Source organism: Gekko japonicus, unplaced genomic scaffold, assembly GCF_001447785.1.
Source record: "Gekko japonicus isolate JY-2015 unplaced genomic scaffold, Gekko_japonicus_V1.1 scaffold5071, whole genome shotgun sequence".
Lineage (NCBI taxonomy): Eukaryota > Metazoa > Chordata > Lepidosauria > Squamata > Gekkonidae > Gekko > Gekko japonicus.
The window spans coordinates 26,302-48,185 of NW_015167699.1; the positions used below are offsets into that span (position 1 = coordinate 26,302).

Genomic DNA, 21,884 nt, shown 5'->3' on the forward strand with positions numbered 1-21,884 from the left:
TGAACGCCTTGCCTCATGAACCTTCCGGAGAGGAGAAGACAAGCACAACCCCAGGTCCTAGAATACCTCATAAATGCGATGAGGCAAAATGGCACCATTGCTGCTCTGCCCCACTGCTTTCAATTTCCTGCCCCAACTGAAGTCCATGGGCCTTGATGCAACATCCATTTGCCACCACACCAACAGGGCAAGGTTACTGCCCAGCCCACATGTACATTCCTCAACCCAAGCTCAGCACTAGCCATGCCTAAACACATTCCGCTGCACGTGGGCCAAATCAGGTGTCCCAACACAAAGTGGACACTAACTAGGTCAGGTGCAGAGACTGGAAGTCTCAATGTATGTACAATCATTCTCTAATCCCCACCCAAGTCCTCACCGGCCTCCAGTCTGAGCACTTCAGGCGTTACATTGAAACGTCTGGGTTGGAACGACAGGTCAAAGTCAGTTTGCACTGCAGACACCAGAAACCACAGTACAACATACAGCTACAATAAAAAGTAAAGGTAAAGGTTCCCTTGCTCGAAAGCCAGTCGAATCCGACTCTAGGGCTGCGGTGCTCATCTCCGTTTCCAAGCCGAAGAGCCAGCGCCGTCCGAAGACGTTTCCATGGCCATGTGGCGGGCATGACTAAACACCAAGGCGCACGGAACGCTGTTCCCTTCCCACCGAAGTGGTCCCTATTTATCTACTTGCAATTTCTTGCTTTCGAACTGCTAGGTTGGCAGGAGACAGCTACAATACGGAGCTTCATATTTTGCAACATCTACTCAGGGGAGGAGATTGTTTTGTGGGGGAAAGTTTTGCAACCCACATTTTAATATTTTTTGAGGAAGTGGCGTTGTTCTACTCCATTGCTTGGCACGCTGAATACAGTATTTCTTAAATAGTCTCTTCCCACAGGGCAGGTGGCCAACGGTAACAGGGCTGGTTCGCTTCCATGTTTGAAGCAAAAATCATGGTTTTTAAGTGGAATAGGTTGTCAGTAAGGTTGCCAACCTCCAGGTGGTGGCTGGAGATCTTGTGGGATCAGAAATCCTCTCCAGGTAGGGCTGCCAAGTGGGGGTGGGTGGCGGGTAAACACCCGCTTTGGAGGCCCGATTTCCACCGCCGCGGAATCGGGCCCCGGGTGACGCAACCACGTTGGGGCATAGCCTAGATCGTCGGAGGGAAAACTATGGTTTTCCCTCCGACGATCAGGGCCACGCCCTCAATGTGGTCGACGTCACGTGTCACTTCCGCTGACGTGCTGGCAGCACACACGCATGCGCATCCGGAGAAGTCCAGCGAGGCTCCCCCGCCGGCTAGTCTATTTGACTTGGCAACCCTATCTCCAGGCAACATAGATCAGTTCCCCTGGAGAAAATGGCTGCTTTGGAAGGTAGACTGTTTTGGCCGTATACCCCACTGCAATCATCAGAAGTCATCTCCAGGCAATATAGATCAGTTCCCCTGGATAAAAGGGCTGCTTTGGAAGGTGGACAGTTATGGCATTATACCCCACTGAAATCCCTCCAGGAATTTCCCAACTTGGAGCTGGCAAACCTAGTTGCCAGACAATCCTATAAAGAATTTTTTCTCTCTTCTGCTGCTTTCCGACCCTAGAAATACACAAATGAATGGGACTGAAAGTTTAGCTCCATTAGTCCAGTTTTTAAAATCAGAAATGGGAATTACATTTACCTTTTATACGACAGTGTCTTTAACGTAAACAATGTAGTAGTTTAAATTTTAATACAAAGATCACTTATTTCCTTCATAGTCTGCCTTCCTTACAGGAACCATAATAAAATAAGCACATAAGAGATTTCATCTCACAATATTAAAAACATAAAAAACCCAGTACATTACCATATTTCAGCCAAGACCTGCGGCGGCAGACCCGATTGTAAAAAAAAGGTACGGGCTTGATCCCCTGTGTAGAAAAAGAACAGAAGGAAAAGGAAGATGTCAGAAGGCAATTCCCATAATGCTTGTTTTAATGTCTTAATGGCATGGTTTTTTAATATTGATAATTTATTATGTTAATAGTAAGCGGCCTCCAGCGGTACCCTAGAGAGGCAGCATAAGAATTTCCCAGATAAAATAAATAAATAAGATCAAGCTGGACGGACACACACACTAATAATAATCTGAATTAGATTTCCAAGCCTGACAGTCTTTTTGGAATCAAATTAGTACAACCATTTGCAATGGCATAGAAACATGTACTCCAAAAATGGACTTTTCTAATAAAGCCACAGTTGATTGTAATTCCGATTTGGTATTTAATAACAATGAGAAAGTACAAGATACAGAGGTACAGTGGAACGTATTTATTGATTTGCAAATTAAATTTATGGATCACCCAGTCCCTGAGTTCACAGCCCTCTGGGCGATGTTCAACAGAAAATAAGATACAGTATAAACATCAATTAAGTCACAATAATAAATCATTCAATACAGCCTTAAAAACAGTTCCCAGATGGTGTCCTTAAAGCAAATTTTAAGCCAGTTCTGGACTGTGTTGCCGCTTTGCAGGTATGGTAGGGAGAAGTCCGAAAGAAAAGATGGAATAAAGGAGGGAGGTGCCAGCCATGTACAGCCTGTTGCTGTCCTCAACCAAAAGCCTGATGCTTCAGACCAATACGACTACCCAACCGGAATAAATCTAAAACATTTATTTAAAATTCTCCCCTACCCCATTCTTCCTGAACACAGCTGTGATGCCCCTTTTCCACTCACACAGAAGAAAGTAAAGTAGAAGTTACAATGTTTCGCTTTTTTGAACTTTTCCCTATTCCAGCATCTTGGATTTTGCGTTACAAAATGACTCTTTTTAGTTAGCTACCTTGAAGCTGCTCTTCACCTCAGCTTCACTCAGTCAGACATACTCTTTGCCCTCTCAGATCCCCAGCTGCCAACTCCCAACTGTTGTTTTCCAACCGTCTCTCCCCAACGTTCCATCAGCTCTTATTGGTCGCTCTTAGGGAGAGGTGGAACCTAACCTGTCTGTCACAACAACCTTCAAGGCAGTTTACACACAAAAAAAGCCTGTAAATACAGACCGAAAGCAAGCAACATCAACACTGTGGATCAAACAGCATTTAAAAATAATCCATATGCATGAGACGTCAGACAAGCCCCATCACATGGCAAGTAGTAAATATGCCACTCTTTTAGTGGTTAAACCAGCAGTTCGTACTAGGGGTAATAATTAAAACAGCATCTTTAAAAGTTCAGGCAAGCAAGCAAGATGGACCACTTTGTGCCTAAGAGGCAACGAGACGAGTTTCACAATTTGGGTGCAGTTATGGGACTTTGTGCCTAAGAGGCAACGAGACTGGAGTTTCACAATTTGGGTGCAGTTATGGGAGAGGTCCAGTTTCCAGCTCCCACACACTGAACCTCAGAAGTGGACACATAAGCTGAAGTGAAAACATAAGCTGAAAGGCAGATCCAGATAAAAGAAGACTGGTTGTTGGGGCTTTTTTTTTACAAGTGTCATCCTTCAGTCATGAAAACATTAAGCTGTAGTTTCTGTACGCTAATAGTAGCCAGTTAGCTTCAAACCAATTAGGCGTCAAGTAGAATGTTCCCGCCAGAAAGGGAGAGGTAGTATTCTTAATGAGATGACCTTAAGATTGACTATTGACTCATCAATATATTGGAAGATGGTACATGTCTTTTGGCACGAACACCAGGGGTGGAGCTTTGGGGGAAAACTTCCTCTGTTCTCACAGAGGGACAAGACTCTAGTCACAGAAAGGAATCAAGATGGAGTTAGCACTAGAAAGATGAGATGGTTTGTTATTGTTTTCCCTTCTCATGTAACCCTTCCCTAATTTTCTTTTATTAGAAGCTAAACACACACATGTCTGAGGCTGCTTTATTTCCGCTGCACATTATGTACTCTGCTAAGTAAGAAGAGAAGAAGAGAAGAGATTGGATTTATACCCCGCCCTTCACTCGGAGTCTCAGAGCAGCTTACAAACTCCTTTCCCTTCCCCTCCCCACAACCGACACCCTGTGAGGTAGGTGGGGCTGAGAGAGCTCTTTCGAGGACTGCCCTTTCAAGGACAACTCTTGTCAGAACTATGGCTTGGCCAAGGTCATCCAGCAGCTGCACGTGGAGGAGTGGGGAATCAAACCCGGGTCTCCCAGATTAGAGTCCGTGCATTTAACCACTACACCAAACTGGTTCTCGCTCATTCAGGACTTTAAGGGTTACAACCCAATCACTGAAATGTGCCTGGAAACCAATGGGGAGCCACTGAAGATCTTTAAAGTACAGATAAAAATATGCTCATTCTGTTAGCAACCTTGCTGCTGTATTCTTAGCCACAAAGCTCACTGGGTGACCTGGGGCCTAGCCTACTTTGCTGTGAGGATGAAGTGCGGACAGGAGAACCACACACGCAGCTCTCCAAACACCCCCCCCCCCGAGGAAGGGCAGGAATGAAAAAATACACGGCAAATTTATGAATTAAGTTTTCCAGCTGCAATGGGAAAAGATGAGAGTTTACTGTGGGTGAACGCGCACCAACCTGTAACGTATCCTCCGACTGGCTTCAGGTTATCGAACTGCTTGTCGTGCTTTGATCTTTCTTCAGAGGTGATGGCCCAAACGGTTTGGCCTCCTGGAACACACAAAAAAAGGAAAATTCTCCTTCAGGAGTACGTAACACAGATATGGTTAATTGGTGGGGGTGGAAAATGTAGTAGTAGTAGTAGTAGTAGTAGTAGTAGTAGTAGTAGTAGTAGTAGTAGTAGTAGTAGTAGTAGTAGTAGTAGTAGTAGTAGTAATAATAATATACTTTATTGTCATTGTACATAGTACAACGAAATTAAAGATGCAATCATTCCGGTGATCTACAACAATAAGTCACAGCCAATTGATGGCTACCCCCACGGGGTTTTCAAGGCAGGAGATGTTCAGAGGTGGTTTGGCACTGCCTGCCTCTGCGGACCGACCCTGGACTTCTTTGGTGGCCTCCCATTCAAAGACTAATCAGGGACAAGCCCACTTAGCTTTTGAGATCTGATGAGACAGGGCTAGCCTAGGCCGTCCAAGTCAGGGCATGTTTAATTGCGGGCGGGGAGATCAATTTTTGGCTTTGTAAATGTGCCCTCACCAGTTTTGGAGAAACACTTCTATGATTCATTTCAGAGGGATGGCCCTGAATAACCTCTTGCAGCCAAATGATGGCTGGATCTGACAGCCATGCTGATTCTGTGGACGTAGGCAGATTGTGAGAAGGGAGGGCAGGAAGGGCTGCCTCAGGGCTTAGTTCTCGTCCGGGCTTTTTTTGTAGAAAAAGCCCAGCAGGAACTCATTAGCATAACAGGCCACACCTAACAGCAGAAACTCATTAGCATAGTAGGCCACACCCCTGACATCACAGCATATTAGCATATTAGGCCACACCCCCATGTCACCAGAAGTGTTGTCATCCAGCCACACCCACCTTTTGCTTCTTATTCTGTTTACTTGTTTGTTGTCAAAACCCAGGGCCTTTTTTTGTAGCAGGAACCCTTTGCATGTTAGGCCACACACCCCTAATGTAGCCAATCCTAATGAGTTTCTGCTGTTGGGTGTGGCCTATTATGCTAATGAGTGCCTGCTGGGCGTGGCCAACTCGGGAGCCAGCCGGAACTCTGTTCCTGTGCGTTCCTGCCCAAAAATAGCCCTGGTTCTCGTGGCCCTTTCTCACACGCCCAGAGAAATGCCGATTGCCACTTTGGGGTCAGGAAGCAATTTTTCTCCAGGACAGTTTGCCTGGGGATCCTGGAGGTTTTATGTCATCTTCCGGGCATCAAACAGGGTCACTGGCGGTGTGTGCAGGGGAGGTATTTGTGAATCTAGTCCAACCCCCTTGCGCAGGGGGTTGGACTAGATGACCCCGGAGGTCCCTTCCAACTCTATGATTCTATGAAAACAAACAAAAGAATAATCAACGTATTGTAGCATACGCAGGGTCCCTACACACATACCCCAAAGCCCATTTATCATTTACACTGACCAAACTGGACTGCCTTTAAAAGAATGAAACGTTCACAAACCAGACACTAAGAACGGAAACACTCCGATCCCAAACAGAGGGGCGTTTCAATCAGATTTCTACTTCGCCATATTGCAACAAAGAACGATTCACAAGGAAATGCCAGCATGAAACTATCAAGGTGGAATTAATATGCAGATCTAACACTTACCAAGATTGGGCTTAATAAGAACTGGGAGTATATCTGCCACATTACAGAATGTACTTTGGTCTCCTTCCAGGGCCATGTACACTCTTTGCCAGCTCATCCACAGCTGGGAATTGTCCTCACCCATTCCAATGGGGTTCTGACTGTGTACTTTTGATTGGCTCTTATTTTTATCTCTGCTCCGAGATATTACTGCAATATGCCGCCATCTTGGAATGCCTAGTCTTCAGTCCCTCTGGAATAACTCCCCCCGCCCCCGCCTTCTTTCTGCTTGTACCTTCAGGCTTGTGTGCATATATAAACTGCCAATTAAATATAACACTTCATGCCTTTAATTAAGCAGAACCTGACTCACAAACACTCACGCCACCATATATTTGCTAGTGAGACCTCACAGTTCCTCAGAACTTTTGCTATTCTATGATTCAAGGAATCTTCCTTCCTAGATGGGAGTTATTTTCCAATGCTGTCCCCCCCTTTAAAAAAATCTTTAGCTCTTAACACAAAGTATTATGAGGAATTTTCAACATCTGTGCACAGGAACTTCCTCCTACCGCTGACTATTCACAGTATACGCAGGAAACATGATTCACAAACGGTAGTGCAACCAGCTATTCCACTGGCTTTTGACTTAAAAAAAACACACTGTCGAAACTCTTTAGAATTCATACTTGCCAGCTGTAATATATGAGAAACCAGCTAAGCATTAACATCAAATGATAATACTATAGACTGAATGGTATTAAACAAATAATTTTTCTCCGAGTCTCAACTTGGGGACAATGAAAAAATAGTGGACTTTCAATTAACTGCCACAGAAAGTGGTGGCGGCTACAAGCATGGACGGCTTCAAAAGGGATTTAGATAAGCATATGGAGCAGAGGTCCATCAGTGGCTATTAGCCACAAGGTATAGATAGGGGCTCTGGGGCAAGTGATGCTCTGTCTTCTTGGTGCTTGGGGGGGTCAACAGTGGGAGGGCTTCTAATGTCCTGGCCCCACTGGTGGACCTCCTGATGGCACCTGGTATTTCTGGCCACTGTGTGATACAGAGTGTTGGGCTGGATGGGCCTTTGGCCTGATCCAACATTGGCGTCTCTTATGTTCTTATGTTCTTAATGTGGCATTCGCTTCTTTCTGCTGAATTTTAGCATTATCCGCTTTGTACAGGGCACGACATACAGCAATGGTGCACCATGGGGCTTACCATTAAAAGGTACAATAGACAAAGTGCAGTTTCCCCGCTTCAAAACCACACAAGAACGGCATTCCCTACAGCCTGCAAAGATGCCTTAAACGGCTTCGTTCATAAAGAGCCTTCCAGGTAGGAATTCTGTAACATATGAAATCGTGGTGGCGGGAAACTGTGGTAAGTTGCAGCTGATTTATGTTCATACCTTCAGGCACAAACGTTAAGTCCTGCGGGGCTTTCAAGGCAAAGAGATGTTCAGAGGTGGCTGTGCCATTGCCTGCCTCTGTGTTAGCAACCCCGGACTTCCTTGGTGGTCTCCCATCCAAGGACTCACTAGGGCCAGCCCTGATTAGCTTCTGAGATCCGATGAGATTGGCCATCTAGGACAGGGGTCATTCCGTAGAAAAAGAGGTGCAGGAACTCATTAGCATAACTCATTAGCATATCTTATTTGCATATGCCACACCCCCTGACATCACCGGAGGTGTGTCAGAAGGCAACACCCACCGCTCAGGCTCCACTGGACTGTTTTGGATTGCTAGCTATTGGGGGTGGGCGGGAACGTGCAGAGGAGGGAGAGCTTGTACCTGAATAAAACTTGGCTCCTAAAGGTGCCACTGGACTGTTTTGGATTGGGGGGCTGGGGGGAGCTCTGCAGCTTACCTGGCTGCTTCTTGCTCTGACTGAGGGCCGCTGGGAGCAGGGGGTGGGGCTTGTTGCATGTGCCCACCCCCTGGGCTCTTTACTGCCAGAGCTCCGCTCCTGTGCGCTCCTGCAGGAAATGACCTCTGCATCTAGGACAGGGCAACAGGTGAACAGAGGTGGTTTGCCATTGCCTGCGGAGTATCCCTGGACTTCCTTGGAGGTCTCCCATCCACATACGAACCAGGGCCGACCCTGCTTAACTTCTGAGATCTGATGAGATCTGGCTAGCCTGGGCCGTCCAAACACCAAGAAGAAACTGGTTTGAAAAAACTTGTGTTTCTATTTGCAGCTACAACTCAGAGGAAATGTTTCTCCTCTAGAACGACAGCTGAACTTTTAGAATATGTAACACTGGTTGAGCTTCCCTTACAGAAAATCAGGGACAGGCAATGAAACATTGCTAACTGTTTTTGGCCTTTCTTCCTCGCCTTCCTCCAAACCTTGGTCAGTTTTCATGTCCTTCATCAGGCTGCGGGCTGCACGGGGGCTTAAGAGGTCCATGCAGTTGGGAAGGAAGGCAGGGGACGAATGGAGTAAATAAATAAATACAGTCAAAGAACACTATGTGAACTTGCAACCGTGTCCCACCTTCATGACGCCAAGATTCTCTGGAAACACAAAGGAAGGATAAAGGCATGGTTCTTGTTCTGACCACTTTGATACCTCCTCCCCGAAAAGACAGGTGAGTGCACGGCCCAGTTCACCTTGGAATTAGGCTTTGGCAAACAGTGCCATTGCCTACTAAATCAGCAAATAGGTAAAGGTTCCCCTTGCTCAAAAGCCAGTCGAATCTGACTCTAGGGGGCGGTGCTCATCTCCGTTTCCAAGCCGAAGAGCCAGCACTGTCCGAAGACATCTCTGTGGTCATGTGGCCAGCATGACTAGACGCCGAGCTGCCTGTTACCTTTCCACCGAAGCGGTACCTATTTATCTACTTGCAGTTTCTTGCTTTCAAACTGTTAGGTTGGCAGGAGCTGGGGCCAGAGACGGGAGCTCACTCCGTCAAGCGGCAATCGGGTCTCGAACTGCTGAGTTACCGGCCTTCCGGTCTGCAGCTCATTGTCTTAACCTCTGAGCCACCACGGCCTAACATCAGCAAATACCCTTGGGTTAATCCAAGCCTCATTCTGAATCCTATACCTCTGTGGAGCTCTGCCTCTTCTGTTGAAGGAAGGCTCCCAGGTTGGCTGGGTGAGGGTGCCAGCCAGTCTCTTTCCGACGCCAAAGCCAATCTCTGTGTAAGATACAGGTGCCAACTTTCCCTGGCCCTCTTATCTTTAACAAGCAAGGATTCAAAAGGCACATCCGCCTTCGCTATCCTTGCGCCCCCGTGTTCAGATAAAAGTTTTCTTGAGGATGATTCTGTATTTCTGCTGAACAGAACGGGTTTAAAGCAAGCTGGTTTTGTTATTCATTCAGACTTGAATGTTCATTTCCATTTGCTGCACGTCTCTTATTACAGGTTTCTGATCTCCTGCTTCCCTACTTTGACAGCAGTGTTCCCCCTAAGCTGGGTTAGCATGAGCTAGCTCACACGTTTTTTAGCCTCCGGCTCACCCATTTTTGTCTCGGCTCAGGAAGGAGGGCTCCAGAGCAAACTCATGTATGCAGTAGCCAGATTGGTCGCTCACAACTTTAATGCCGGAAGCTCACAAAGTAGAATTTTCCCTCACAAGACTCCACGGCTTAGAGGGAGCACTGTTTGACAGTAACCTAAAATCTGCACAAGCTTGTCAGAGAAGGCTTAAAAAGATGCTGAAGCTGGAGTTTCTGTCGGCACACAAGACTCTTTTGTCTGCGCTTTGTAAGTTTACCTTAGTAAGAGATATCGTTTGCCGGAAGGCGACGGTGTTTGCTGTTCTCACAGAAGCGACTGTTGTGAGGAAACCACAAAGCTTCCCTTGGTTTATGGACTGATCAAAGGTACCTTTTGGGGAAAGACACCGTAAAACGCAACCAGCCTCTTTAACCAGCAGGAAGCCTGGATTTTAAGAAGACGCTTCAGGCAAACATGCTGTCAGCTTGGTCGTACCACGGCTCACAATGTCTACAGAGCATTGTAGAGAGGCCAGCGTGGTGTTGTGGTTAAAGTCTCAGACTAGGATCTGGGAAATCCAGGTTCGAATCTCCACCTGTGCCACGGAAGCTTGCTGGGGGACCTTGGGCCAGTCACACACTCTCAGCCTAACCTACCTCACAGGGTTGTTGTGAGGATAAAATGGGGGAGAATGATGTAAACTGCTTTGCGTTCCCTCTGGGATGAAAGGTGGGATACAAATAACGTAAATAACAAATAAATAAATACAGGGCAGGCTGGTGTGTTTTGTTTATTAGCAGAGATGTAGCCAAAAGTTTTCAAAAACCCATATACTTAAGAGGCCACATTTCAATCAAGAAAAGGGTGGGCGGGCCCTGACCTGGATAGCCCAGGAGAGCCCGGTCTCGTCAGATCTCGGAAGCCAAGCAGGGCTGACCCTGGCAGGTACTTGGAAGGGAGACCTCCAAGGAATACCAGGGCTGGGACGCAGAGGCAGGCAACAGTAAGCCACCTCTCTGAAATGCTCAAGCCCCACTAGGCGGTCACCAGAAGTCAACCATGACTTCCAGGCATACACACATACACACAAAATAAAGACCCCCCCCCAAAAAAAAATCAGAAGTGTGTCACATTGTGACATACCTTTAAAACACTGCAAGAAGTACAGATGCTTCAAACAAATTCTTTTCGGGTAGATTAAACGGAGTGCATGTTTGAGATGAATGCTAATAGAGGTAACGGGTAAAGGTCTCCCTTGCTCGAAAGCCAGCGGTAGGCAGGAAAGGAACCTCTATGTACTATGGCCCAAATGCTCTTTTTATATCCCACCTGAGAAAAACAGGACACAAGCACAAACTCAAAGCCAAAATTATTTTTGGGCAGGAACAGTAAATACAACCAGGAAGGGATGAAATCACTATCAAAGAGATACTTGCTTTTACTATTAGAAGCTGGGGCCAGAGACGGGAGCTCACTCCGTCATGCGGCACACTCGGGTCTCAAACTGCCGAACTACTGACCTTCAGGTCTGCAGTTCAGCGTCTTAACCACTTGAGCCACCGCAGCCCCTTATGCTAATAGAACACACACACAAAATGCTATCTGTAAGCAAAAGCAGACATTCTTCCACATACGGACCGAAATCCTGACGCAATCTCTGTGTACTGTTAAAGGAGACTAGGTTATAGAAAGACAGAGAGCTCCGAGTCGGCAATGAACACCATATACAAGCTACTTACTATTTAGGGTTGTGAGAATCTGAGCCATTGTGGTCTTCCTCGATACTCCTCGCTAGCTTTTAGCCATCTGCAACTGAAGAGGGGGGGAAAAAAGATTGTGCATTAATAATGCAACAAGGACAGAGCACAGACCTTACCATTCACGGAGACAACCCGCCTGTCCCCTTAAACCGAGACTTCTGACAAGAAAACAAGGCAAGGCCTTGCAATCTCTGCTGGAGAGGATGAATTTATAAAGGGGGGGGGGGGAGAGAAGAAGGATTTTGGATGGTCTTGACTCCAGAAGGTGGGAGGGGAGAAGGCTGTGAGCTGTTTCGAGCCCCCATGGAGGAGAAAGGCGGAGTATAAGTGAAGCAAATCGATAAATAAAAATGAAGTAAATACAAATGTTAATGTAAAGGGATATATTGTGCCGTCAGTAGTACTTGGGCATCAAAATATGCCTACAATAACTGGGAGCACGAATTATATTACATTAGATTTGTTACACACACACACACACACACACACACACACCCCTGGATCCTTAGCAAATTAGTAGGAGTCTAGCGGCATCATCTCGTCAGATCGTGGAAGCTAAGCAGGGCTGGCTCTGTTTAGTATTTGGGTGGGAGACCACCAAGGAAGTCTGAACGTTTCTTGCCTCGAAAACCCTACTGGGTTGCCATAAATCGGCTGCAACTTGATGGCAAAAAAAAAAGGAGGAGGCGCTATAAAGACGAATAGAAGGCTGAGCACTCCAGGAAAGATTATATACATACACCCATATCAGGGAACAGCTGAACACAGGGTTGCCAAGTGCCCCCGTCGCTCTGGAGGGGGGGATTTCGGGGGCATTCCAGGGGTGGGCGGGGAAATCGGCCGCACGCATTGCGGCCCCCACCCTGCTCACAAAAAGACCCTTTAAAGGTCTGCTGAACGTGCAGCCCATGACCTCCCCTCACCTTCCTGCTAGATCAGTCCCCCCCATCAGCTGACAAAATGGAGTCCAGGTTACCTGGACCTGGAGACTGGTAACCCCATTTGGAAAAAAGACCCAACCAATAAGAGTACTTGGACACAACAACCTAATTACACCCCCTTGACCCTGCTACTAATTATTCATTCATTACTAACTGTGGATTGGGAAATTCCTGGAGATTTGGGTGGGGGGTGGTGGAGCCTGGTAGGACAGGGTTTGGGGAGAGGAGGGACCTCAGAGAGTATAATGCCATAGAGTCCACCTCCAGAGTAGCCATTTTCTTCAGGGGACTGATCGCTATCATCTGGGGATCAACTGTAATTGAGGAGATCTCCAGGCCCCACCTGGCCTATTGCCTAGTTAGACTCCAATGCTACTACCTCAGAGGAAGCAAGCTGTACTCCATGGAATGTTACGCTGGAATAATACGAGCCCCGTAGGGCACTGAGGTCCACAAATCAACATCTCTTGGTGGTCCCCGGCCCCAGGGACGTCCAATTAGCCTCAACCAGGGCCAGGGCTTTTTCGGCCCTGGTAGAATGAGGTTACTGCAGTTCTACAGGGCCTGCAAGACGGAGTTCTCCCACCGAGCTTTTGATTGAGGTGGCAGACATCCCTCCTTCCTCATCTGTTGGCCAATCTCCCACCAGTGGCCTGGATCTGAATAGACATCCGGGCACCCACCACTGTATTTCAGTCAATCTGGTTGGACATCTGATCAATGCTCCCTCTAAGCTGCGGAGTCTTGTGAGCAAAAATCCTCCTTTGTGAGCTACTGGCATTAAAGTTGTGAGCGAGCAACTGGGCTGCTGCATAAATTAGTTTGCTCTGAAGCCATCCGTCCTGAGCTAGGACAAAACTAAGCTTAGAGGGAATAGTAAAGGTAGGGTTGCGGTGCTCATCTCCGTTTCAAAGCCGAAGAGCCAGCGCTGTCCGAAGACGTTTCCGTGGTCATGTGGCCGGCATGACTAAACACCAATGCGCATGGAACGCTGTTACCTTCCCACTGAAGTGGTACTGCATCTGTTATCTCTGCTTTTACACAGTATTCTATGATTTCATCTTGTGTAAACTGTCATCTTCACATTTTTAAAATTGTTTTATACTGATTGATGTAAACTGCCCTGAGCCCGTTTACAGGGAGGGCGGTATATAAATCAAATTTAAACAATTAAAAAATAAATTAAATCTTCTTAGCCTGTAAAAAGTGCCAGCAGGGTTCCTGTTTGATATTGCAAACAGACTAACACGGTTACCCATTTGAAATTAGTAAATTAGATCATCTCTGACCTCTAATTAATGAAGCTATTTTATTTATTCACTTTATGTCTTGCCGTTCTCCCCAATGGCGGACTCTCCTCTCCTCCACGTTATCATCACAACAACTCTGTGAGGTAGGTTAGGCTGAGAGTGCGCAACTGGCCCAAGGTCACCCAGCAAGCTTCCATGGCAGCGTGGGAATCTGAACCCGAGATCCTAGCCCGACACTTTAACCACTCCACCAAGCATAAGTGAAAAACGCAGAAAAGGCAAACATTAATTAATTCCAAGTTCAACTATGCTTAGATTTCTAGAGTACAACATCAATCCAAGTAATTACCTTTAAATTTTACCTCAGTGTAACAGAGCGAGCAGAGATTGATGGAACCAGTCAACCGAGAGGCCTTGGTTTAACTGTACGTAATACTTTGCAAAGGATGAGACGGCAAAGGATGAGATGGTTAGACAGTGTCACGGAGGCAACAAACATGAAATTGAGCAAACTTCAGAGGACGGCGGAAGACAGGAGGGCCTGGCGGAATCTGGTCCATGGGGTCGCGAAGAGTCGGACTCGACTGTGCGACTGAACAACAACAATACTTTGCATCTAGCAGAGACCATAATGCATTCACACAGAGGTGGGCTACTAACTGCCTCCCCAAATCTTACTCATTTAATTTCATAACTGGATATTATTAGGGAGGGGAAAAAACCACCGTTAAAAAGGAACTAGGATATAAAAGGAGGAACTAATTGCTTGAGGCTCATGCAAGCTACATGAAGCCACCCAGAGAGGCTCAAATAGAATACATACCAGTATGGTGTTTTCTTCTAGACCTAATCAATTCCTCAAGACTAAGGTGTGTAAATTAAAACAGCTATTCTAAAAAGTTACAAAGAAAAACACACACGCAAACATGACTAAGCAGCGGACGTAATTATCTCTTTATCAAACCCAACTCTTCTTAAAAAATGTGATTTTGTAGTTAGATTTGCCTCCTACTTCTTCATCCATGTTTGCACCTTTAGGATATAATCCTCAAACCATGTGTTGTGAAGTTACTGAAATAATTAAGCACACGCTGAAGGAAGTTGCTCGAGGAATGACAGGACAGACACTTTAGGACTAGTTCCGGGGTTGGTTTGCCCAATTAGCAAAACACAAGGCTGCTTTTCACCACCACCCGCCACCAGTAGTTCACTTGCTCCCCACAACTTGGTGTAGTGGTTAAGTGCACGGACTCCAATCTGGGAGAACCGGGTTTAATTCCCCACTCCTCCATTTGCAGCTGCTGGATGACCTTGGGCAAGCCGTAGTTCTGTCAGAGCTGTCCTTGAAAAGGCAGTTTCTGTTAGAGCTCTCTCAGCCCCACCTACCTCACAGGGTGTCTGTTGTGGGGAGAGGAAGGGAAAGGAGTTTGTAAGCCGCTCTGAGACTCCAAGTGAAAGGCGGGGTATAAATCCAGTCTCCTCTTCTTCTTCTATCTACCGCTGAGGATGGATTTTGGTGCCATTAGCTGCTTATTCCCCATCCCTACTGCCAGTACTGCTGCTGGGTGCTGAGGGAGACAGGCCTGAAGGAGGGCCCATCCTCATCCTTGCTCATCAAACCTGCAGGAGGGATAGTTGCTGGGTTCCCAACCTCCAGGTGGGGCCTGGAGAACACCCGCTATTACAATTGATCTCCAGGCAATACAGACCAACGACCCTGGAGAAAATGGCTGCTTTGGAGGGTGGACTCTATAGCACCGTACCCTGCGGAAGTCCCTCCCCTCCCCAAACCATGCCCTACCCCGGTTCCACTCCCCAAATCTCCAGGTACTTCCCCATCCAGAGCTGGCAAACTTAATAGTCGGTCTCTCTATCTCTCCTTCACACACTCACAAATACCTCTGCCTCACTGTGGTGCTGCATATACTTAGATTCAAGGACTTCTGTACCGACGAGGAGTAATGCTGTGATCTTGTACACAAAATATGCAAAGATTCAGGGGTGCTCGACATGGCTGGCTCCAGATTTTTGTGGATCTTGAGTAACAGAGTGCCATCAGAAGGAGAAGAAGAAGAGAAGAAGAAGAGATTGGATTTATACCCCGCCCTTCACTTGGAGTCTCAGAGCGGCTTACAAACTCCTTTCCCTCCCCCTCCCCACAACAGACACCCCGTGAGGTGGGTGGGGCTGAGAGAGCTCTGACACAAACTGCTCTTTTTCAAGGACAGCTGTGCCAGGGCTTCAGGAACACCTTGGTACCACCCCTACTTCCTCCTCATAATGGTCCCTCCCCTTTAACTCCACCCTTCCGCCTCAAATGTCACCCCTTGCAGCTGAGGAGGATGGATAGTGTTGCCAGCTCTGGATTGGGAAATACCTGGATATTTTGGGGGCGGAGCCTGAGGAGGGCGGGGTTTGAGGAGGGGAGGGACTTCACTGGGGTATAATGCCACAGAGTCTACTTTCCAAAGCGACCATTTTCGCCAGGTGAACTGATCTCTGTCGCCTGGAGATCAGTTGTAATCCAAGGAAATCTCCAGCTACAATCATGGGAACAAAGTGGAAAGCACCGTGATTGAATTTCACGAATATGTTGTTGTTGTTCAGTCGCACAGTCGAGTCTGACTCTTCGCGACCCCATGGACCAGCTCCCGCCAGGCCCTCCGGTCTTCCGCCGTCCTCTGAAGTTGGCTCAATTTCATGTTCGTTGCATCTATGACACTGTCTAACCATCTCATCCTTTGCCGTCCCCTTCTTCTTTGACCTTCAGTCTTTCCCAGCATCAGGGTCTTCTCCAGTGAGTGCTCCCTTCTCATTGGGTGGCCAAAGTATTTGAGCTTCAGTTTCATTATCTGGCCTTCCAGGGAACAGTCAGGGTTGATTTCTTTTAGGATTGACTGATTTGATCTCCTTGCAGTCCAAGGGACTCTCAAGAGTCTTCTCCAGCACCATAGTTCAAAAGAATCTAATATACTTAAATGTAATTCTTAAAGGCATCTTAAGAGTTCCGTTCACAATATATAATCACAGACCACAAGTACAATAAGAAGTACAAATTACAATGTATAATGCATCGTTAGTTTCAAAACCTGCTTGTTTACTTCCTACCTGATTTGCCTAAGAAAGCATTTGAAGATATTTATGCACATTAAACCTTTAAAAAATACTCGGAGATACAGCTATTATTCATGAAGCACTTTATTGGGTAGGCTATTCAGTTTGTGGACTTCTTGAAGCCCTTGGAATTCTTGCGCGTGGATCCTTATCTGTTTTGAGGTCTGGTATTGCAGGTTTTGAAATGAATGATGCAATACGCATTGGAATTGGTATTTCTTACTGCACTTGTGGTCTAATGATTATATATTGTGAATGGAACTCTAAGATACCTTTAAAATTCAATCACAGTGTTTTTGCATTGTTTTCTACCACCTGTAAGCTGGCAATCCAAAGGACGGAGCAGGCTTGTGAGCGGAGGTGACCTTTTTCTCCTTTCTCCACCCTCCTTGTTCCAATGCCCCATGTTGGTGACATAAACAGTGGGCCCCGCAGCAACCCTCGGGCCTTGGCAATTGCCCCGACTTGCTGCCTGCTGACGTTACAGGACATATAGTGGGAGTGCAATTAGAAGTGGCAGGCCATTACGACCCTAACCCTCCCTAACCCTAACTTCGAGGCCAAGAATATTAAAAGTGCCTTGAGAGGCTACAGATGGCTATCCAGCAATGCTCCCTCTCAGATGCTGCACAAATTACTTTGCTCCGGAGGGAGGGAGAAGGAAGAGATTGAATTTATATCCCGCCCTTCACTTGGAGTCTCGGAGCGGCTTACAATCTCCTTTCCCTTCCCCTCCCCACAACAGACACCCTGTGAGGTAGGTGGGGCTGAGAGAGCTCTGACAGAAACTGCTCTTTTTCAATAACACCTCTGACAGAACTATGGCTTGCCCAAGGTCATCCAGCAGGTGCAAGTGGAGGAGTGGGGAATCAAACCCGGTTCTCCCAGATTAAGGCTCGTGCACTTAACCACTACACCAAAAAGGAAGGAAGGAAGGAAGGAAGGAAGGAAGGAAGGAAGGAAGGAAGGAAGGAAGGAAAGGAAAGGAAAGGAAAGGAAAGGAAAGGGGAAGGAGGAAAGGAAAGGAAAGGAAAGGAAAGGAAAGGAAAGGAAAGGAAAGGAAAGGAAAGGAAAGGAAAGGAAGAAAGAAAACTGAACCACTGAGATATTCAATTTGTAGCTCTAAGGTTAAAAGTATAGTACGTTTATTTTTCCATTTCTATTCTCAACCTTTAGTTCAACATTCAGGCCCATTTATAATACTTATCAGCTGTCTATTTATAGCACTTATCAGCTATTCTAGAACGAACCAAAATAACTATTAGCAACTATCACATTAGGCACTTTCTGACACCTTAAATATTATGGGACAAGAGAGGTCTTACACAGACTAGGAGCAGAATCTATGCAGGCATAAGACAAAACAACATCCCTTGAGCATTAATAAACTACATTTAGAAACGCATGCAAACTTTATGACAACTCTAAAGGAACTCTCTCTACAGCAATCACAACTTTTGCATTCTCCTGTGAAAGATATGCTGCAGCCATGCTGGCTTAGGACAGCTTATTACCAAACCAATCTACCCAGCACTGAGATAGTTCGTAAGCCGCTCTGAGATTCCTTCCGGTCATGAAGGGCAGGGTATAAATGCTTCTCCTCCTCCTCTTAAATGCATGCATTATCAACTGTACATCTAACAGGAACATGTGGCTTCACCACTCAGGCGAAAACCTGAGATGGGAAACAGCTGGATTTATCTCACTACAAACTTGGGATAATCCTTGGTGGTGGAAAATGCTTTCGAGAGGCTGACTTATGGTGACCCCATGGGGTTTTCAAGATAAGAGGCATTGGGGGGGGGGGTTTGGCCATTGCCTGCCTCCGTGTCAGACTTAGGTATTCTGACTAGATTGGGCTAGTCTGAGCTGTCTAGGTCAGGTATACTTTTTTTGTTGGCTAGTTATTTTCACTTTGGGGGGTGGGGTGTTTAACCCCAAATCTATTTTCCACACACTTTTGATATTCCTGTGGAATAATCCTTAGGTTTCCACAAAAATATCAAAAGTCGGTAGAAAGTAGATTTGGGGTTAGGTAAAGGTAAAGGTTCCCTTGTTCGAAAGCCAGTCGAATCCAACTTTAGGGTTGTGGTGCTCATCTCCGTTTCAAAGTCGATCAGCCAGCCGAAGACGTTTCCGTGGTCATGTGGCCGGCATGACTAAACACCAAGGTGCATGGAACGCTGTTACCTTCCCACCGAAGTGGTCCCTATTCATCTACTTGCAATTTCTTGCTTTCGAACTGCTAGGTTGGCAGGAGCTGGAACTAGAGACGGGAGCTCACTCCGTCATGCGGCACACTCGGGTCTCAAACTGCTGAACTACTGACCATACACAGCCTGCAGTTCAGCGTCTTAACCACTTGAGCCACCACAGCTCCAGATTTGGGGTTAAACACCCCCAAAATTGGGGGAAGTGATTAATGGATTGATAGGCAAGGAGGGGAGGGAACCAGGCAACTGGGCAGGTTGGGAGGGTGGGGGGGGAAATCAGATGATTGGATGGGTTGGGAAAAGGGGGCACGGAGGCAGAATTAGACAGGAGAAAGTGGTGGTGGGAAGGAGGTAAGTGGGATTTTCCCTTTCATCCAAGTCCTCATGGTCCCCCTCCAGTTATGAATATTTTATTTACAGTTACAACCACTGCATCCCACTGAACTACAATACAACAAATGACCCAAGATATAAGATAAATATTAATACTTGTTAGCCTAATATCTTGGAGAGAATTATTTGAGCTATTACCCAAAAGGAAATAATTTACAAGAAGTTTAAAGAACGTAGTCTTCACACAAAAGACACAAATCAAAAAGCACGAGGTCATTAAAACACTGCTTGAGGAATAAGAAGCCTTTTTGAAAGAGAATGACAAATAAACATCACCCTGTGCACACACTCGCTGCCAATTCTTGGCTGCTGTTTTAATAATTGATTTTCGCTTTTCCGTATGGTGTTATGTAAGCCACTTCTTAATGAAAACAGTGACGTTTAAAAATTAACTACCAAGCTCTGCCATGTATTAGGCAAAGACAAAGAGAAAGATTATAATCCTGAAAGAGCAACAAATAAAATATCACACTTTTCAGATTTTGCAAGAAGTATTGTAATCAAGTTTCATTTCAGCGCAGAACTGAAATCTAACTCATCCATTTTCCATGCTTCTCGGGTTTAATGCCTACAGTGTAACTTTCATGCTGAAGGATATTGCCACATGAAGAAAAACAGGAAAAGTTGGATGTCCTTTAACTTAAACACCAGACTAGTCATAGCTGTGAAAAGAAGGTATTGGTGTAACAGAGCACTGTTCTTCTTAGTTGTCCATTTGCAGTCCATGCAAGAAGGTAAGAATTAAAGAGACATACAGAGACCACAGAGAAGTCTTTCTCAAGCACATGATTAACACTGGATTTTCCTTTCAATCTCATCGGAATGTTTCAAAGAAGAAACCAGAAGTCATCTCTAAGAAAGAAAGAATACCCCTTGTAAGAAGTTATTGTATTTAATAGGTTCTATTTTCTTCCCATCCACCCTACTTAATAATCAGGTGATATGTATGTAAAGGTAAAGGTTCCCTTGCTCGAAAGCCAGTCGAATCCGACTCTAGGGTTGCGGTGCTCATCTCCGTTTCAAAGCCGAACAGCCAGTGCTGTCCGAAGACGTTTCCGTGGTCATGTGCCCGGCATGACTAAACACCGAGGCGCATGGAACGCTGTTCCCTTCCCACCGAAGTGGTACCTATTTATCTACTTACAATTTCTTGCTTTCAAACTGCTAGGTTGGCAGGAGCTGGAACCAAAGATGGGAGCTCACTCCGTCATGCGGCACACTCGGGTCTCGAACTGCTGAACTACTGACCTTTCACAGCCTGCAGTTCAGCGTCTTAACCACTTGAGCCAATAAACATAATTTAAAAAAATTAAAAGGCCAAAAACCCACCAATAATGGGTCAAGCTAGCCTGTTATATAACAGGGCATTCCCACAACCGCTACATTAACAGAGTACAGCACTACTAGCAAGACATCTGTGGTGATTTCACACCAAGAACTAATACTGAGTGTGTGTGTTGTGTGTGTGTGTGTGTGTGTGTGTGTGTGAGAGAGAGAGAGAGAGAGAGAGAGAGAGAACTTTAAAAAGACAATAACAAAAGGCAAAGATAGTGGACTGGTTTTCTTCCCTTTAAGGAACTCCTGCCGAATTGCCTAATCCAAATATTACTGCAACTGTGATTGCAGAGGAGTGAAACTGCCAACACCCTGGGAACTTTGCATAATGAGACAACTAAAGAACAGATCTATCATGGTCCATAGCTGCTATCTTGGATAGAAGGGAGAAGCCAGCCAGCAGAAGTCTGGTTCATTACACAGCCTAAATTATTCTACAAGGAGAAGAGACTTGGCTTTTCAAGAGTGAAAGAAAGGATGCATGCAAAGTTGCAAACATACACCAACCACACAGAGAGAATTAAAGGGGATAAAAGAGAGGGCAGAAGAATGCATCTAATGATACTGGCTCAAGGTCACCCAATAAGCTTCCAATGACAGAGTGGTGATTCAGACTTAAATCATAGTACTTAAGTTCAGTGATACTCAGTGGCTCGGGAGCCACGCATGGCTCTTCTGAGCACTGTCCCCAGCATGGTGCTTGCCCCATGTGTCAGGAAAGTGGGCAAGGCAGTTGACAGGTGGCTTCCACTCTGAAACAGCAACTTCCGGAGGAACAAGTAATCTGCCAGTCCCCCTGAGGGGCAGGCCTCACGCCAGGGATGGAAGGAAATGTGTGGCTCTTCATGTGCCAAGGAATGAGTAAACACCCTAGCGCACATGCTCTACACTGCAATCTTGTGCGGAGCATTGATTTCATCAGGCTTAGACTAGGGATAACTCTGCACAGGATTGCACAAACAAACAAACACCTCAACCTCATTTTGATACGCCAATTTCAGATGTTTATTAGTATGCGGTGGGATTCAACTGCGATCACACAAACCTGTCTTACAGCGAATCAGACCCTGGGTTCATCAAGGTCAGTATTGTCTACTCAGACTGGCAGCAGCTCTCCAGGGTCTCAGAAAGAGCCAGTTTTGTGTAGTGGTTAAGTGTGCGGTCTCAGAAAGAGCCAGTTTGGTGTAGTGGTTAAGTGTGCAGACTCTAATCTGGGAGAACTGGGTTTGATTCCCCACTCCTCCGCTTGCAGCTGC

General features: G+C 46.2%; 1 protein-coding gene across 1 annotated transcript in view; it reads right to left on the minus strand.

Moving 5' to 3' along the window:
- The window catches only part of LOC107112936 (intersectin-2-like), a gene marked incomplete at its 3' end in the record, with an annotated part of 55,297 nt that overhangs the window by 25,840 nt on the left and 7,573 nt on the right, over positions 1–21,884 (minus strand). Inside the window, exons 2-4 of the mRNA XM_015414147.1 lie at positions 11,362–11,434; positions 4,527–4,619; positions 1,852–1,915 (exon numbers count right to left, since the gene is read on the minus strand). Of these exons, the coding sequence (XP_015269633.1) occupies positions 1,852–1,915; positions 4,527–4,619; positions 11,362–11,389 (185 nt within the window). The remainder of the gene's footprint in view (positions 1–1,851; positions 1,916–4,526; positions 4,620–11,361; positions 11,435–21,884) is intronic.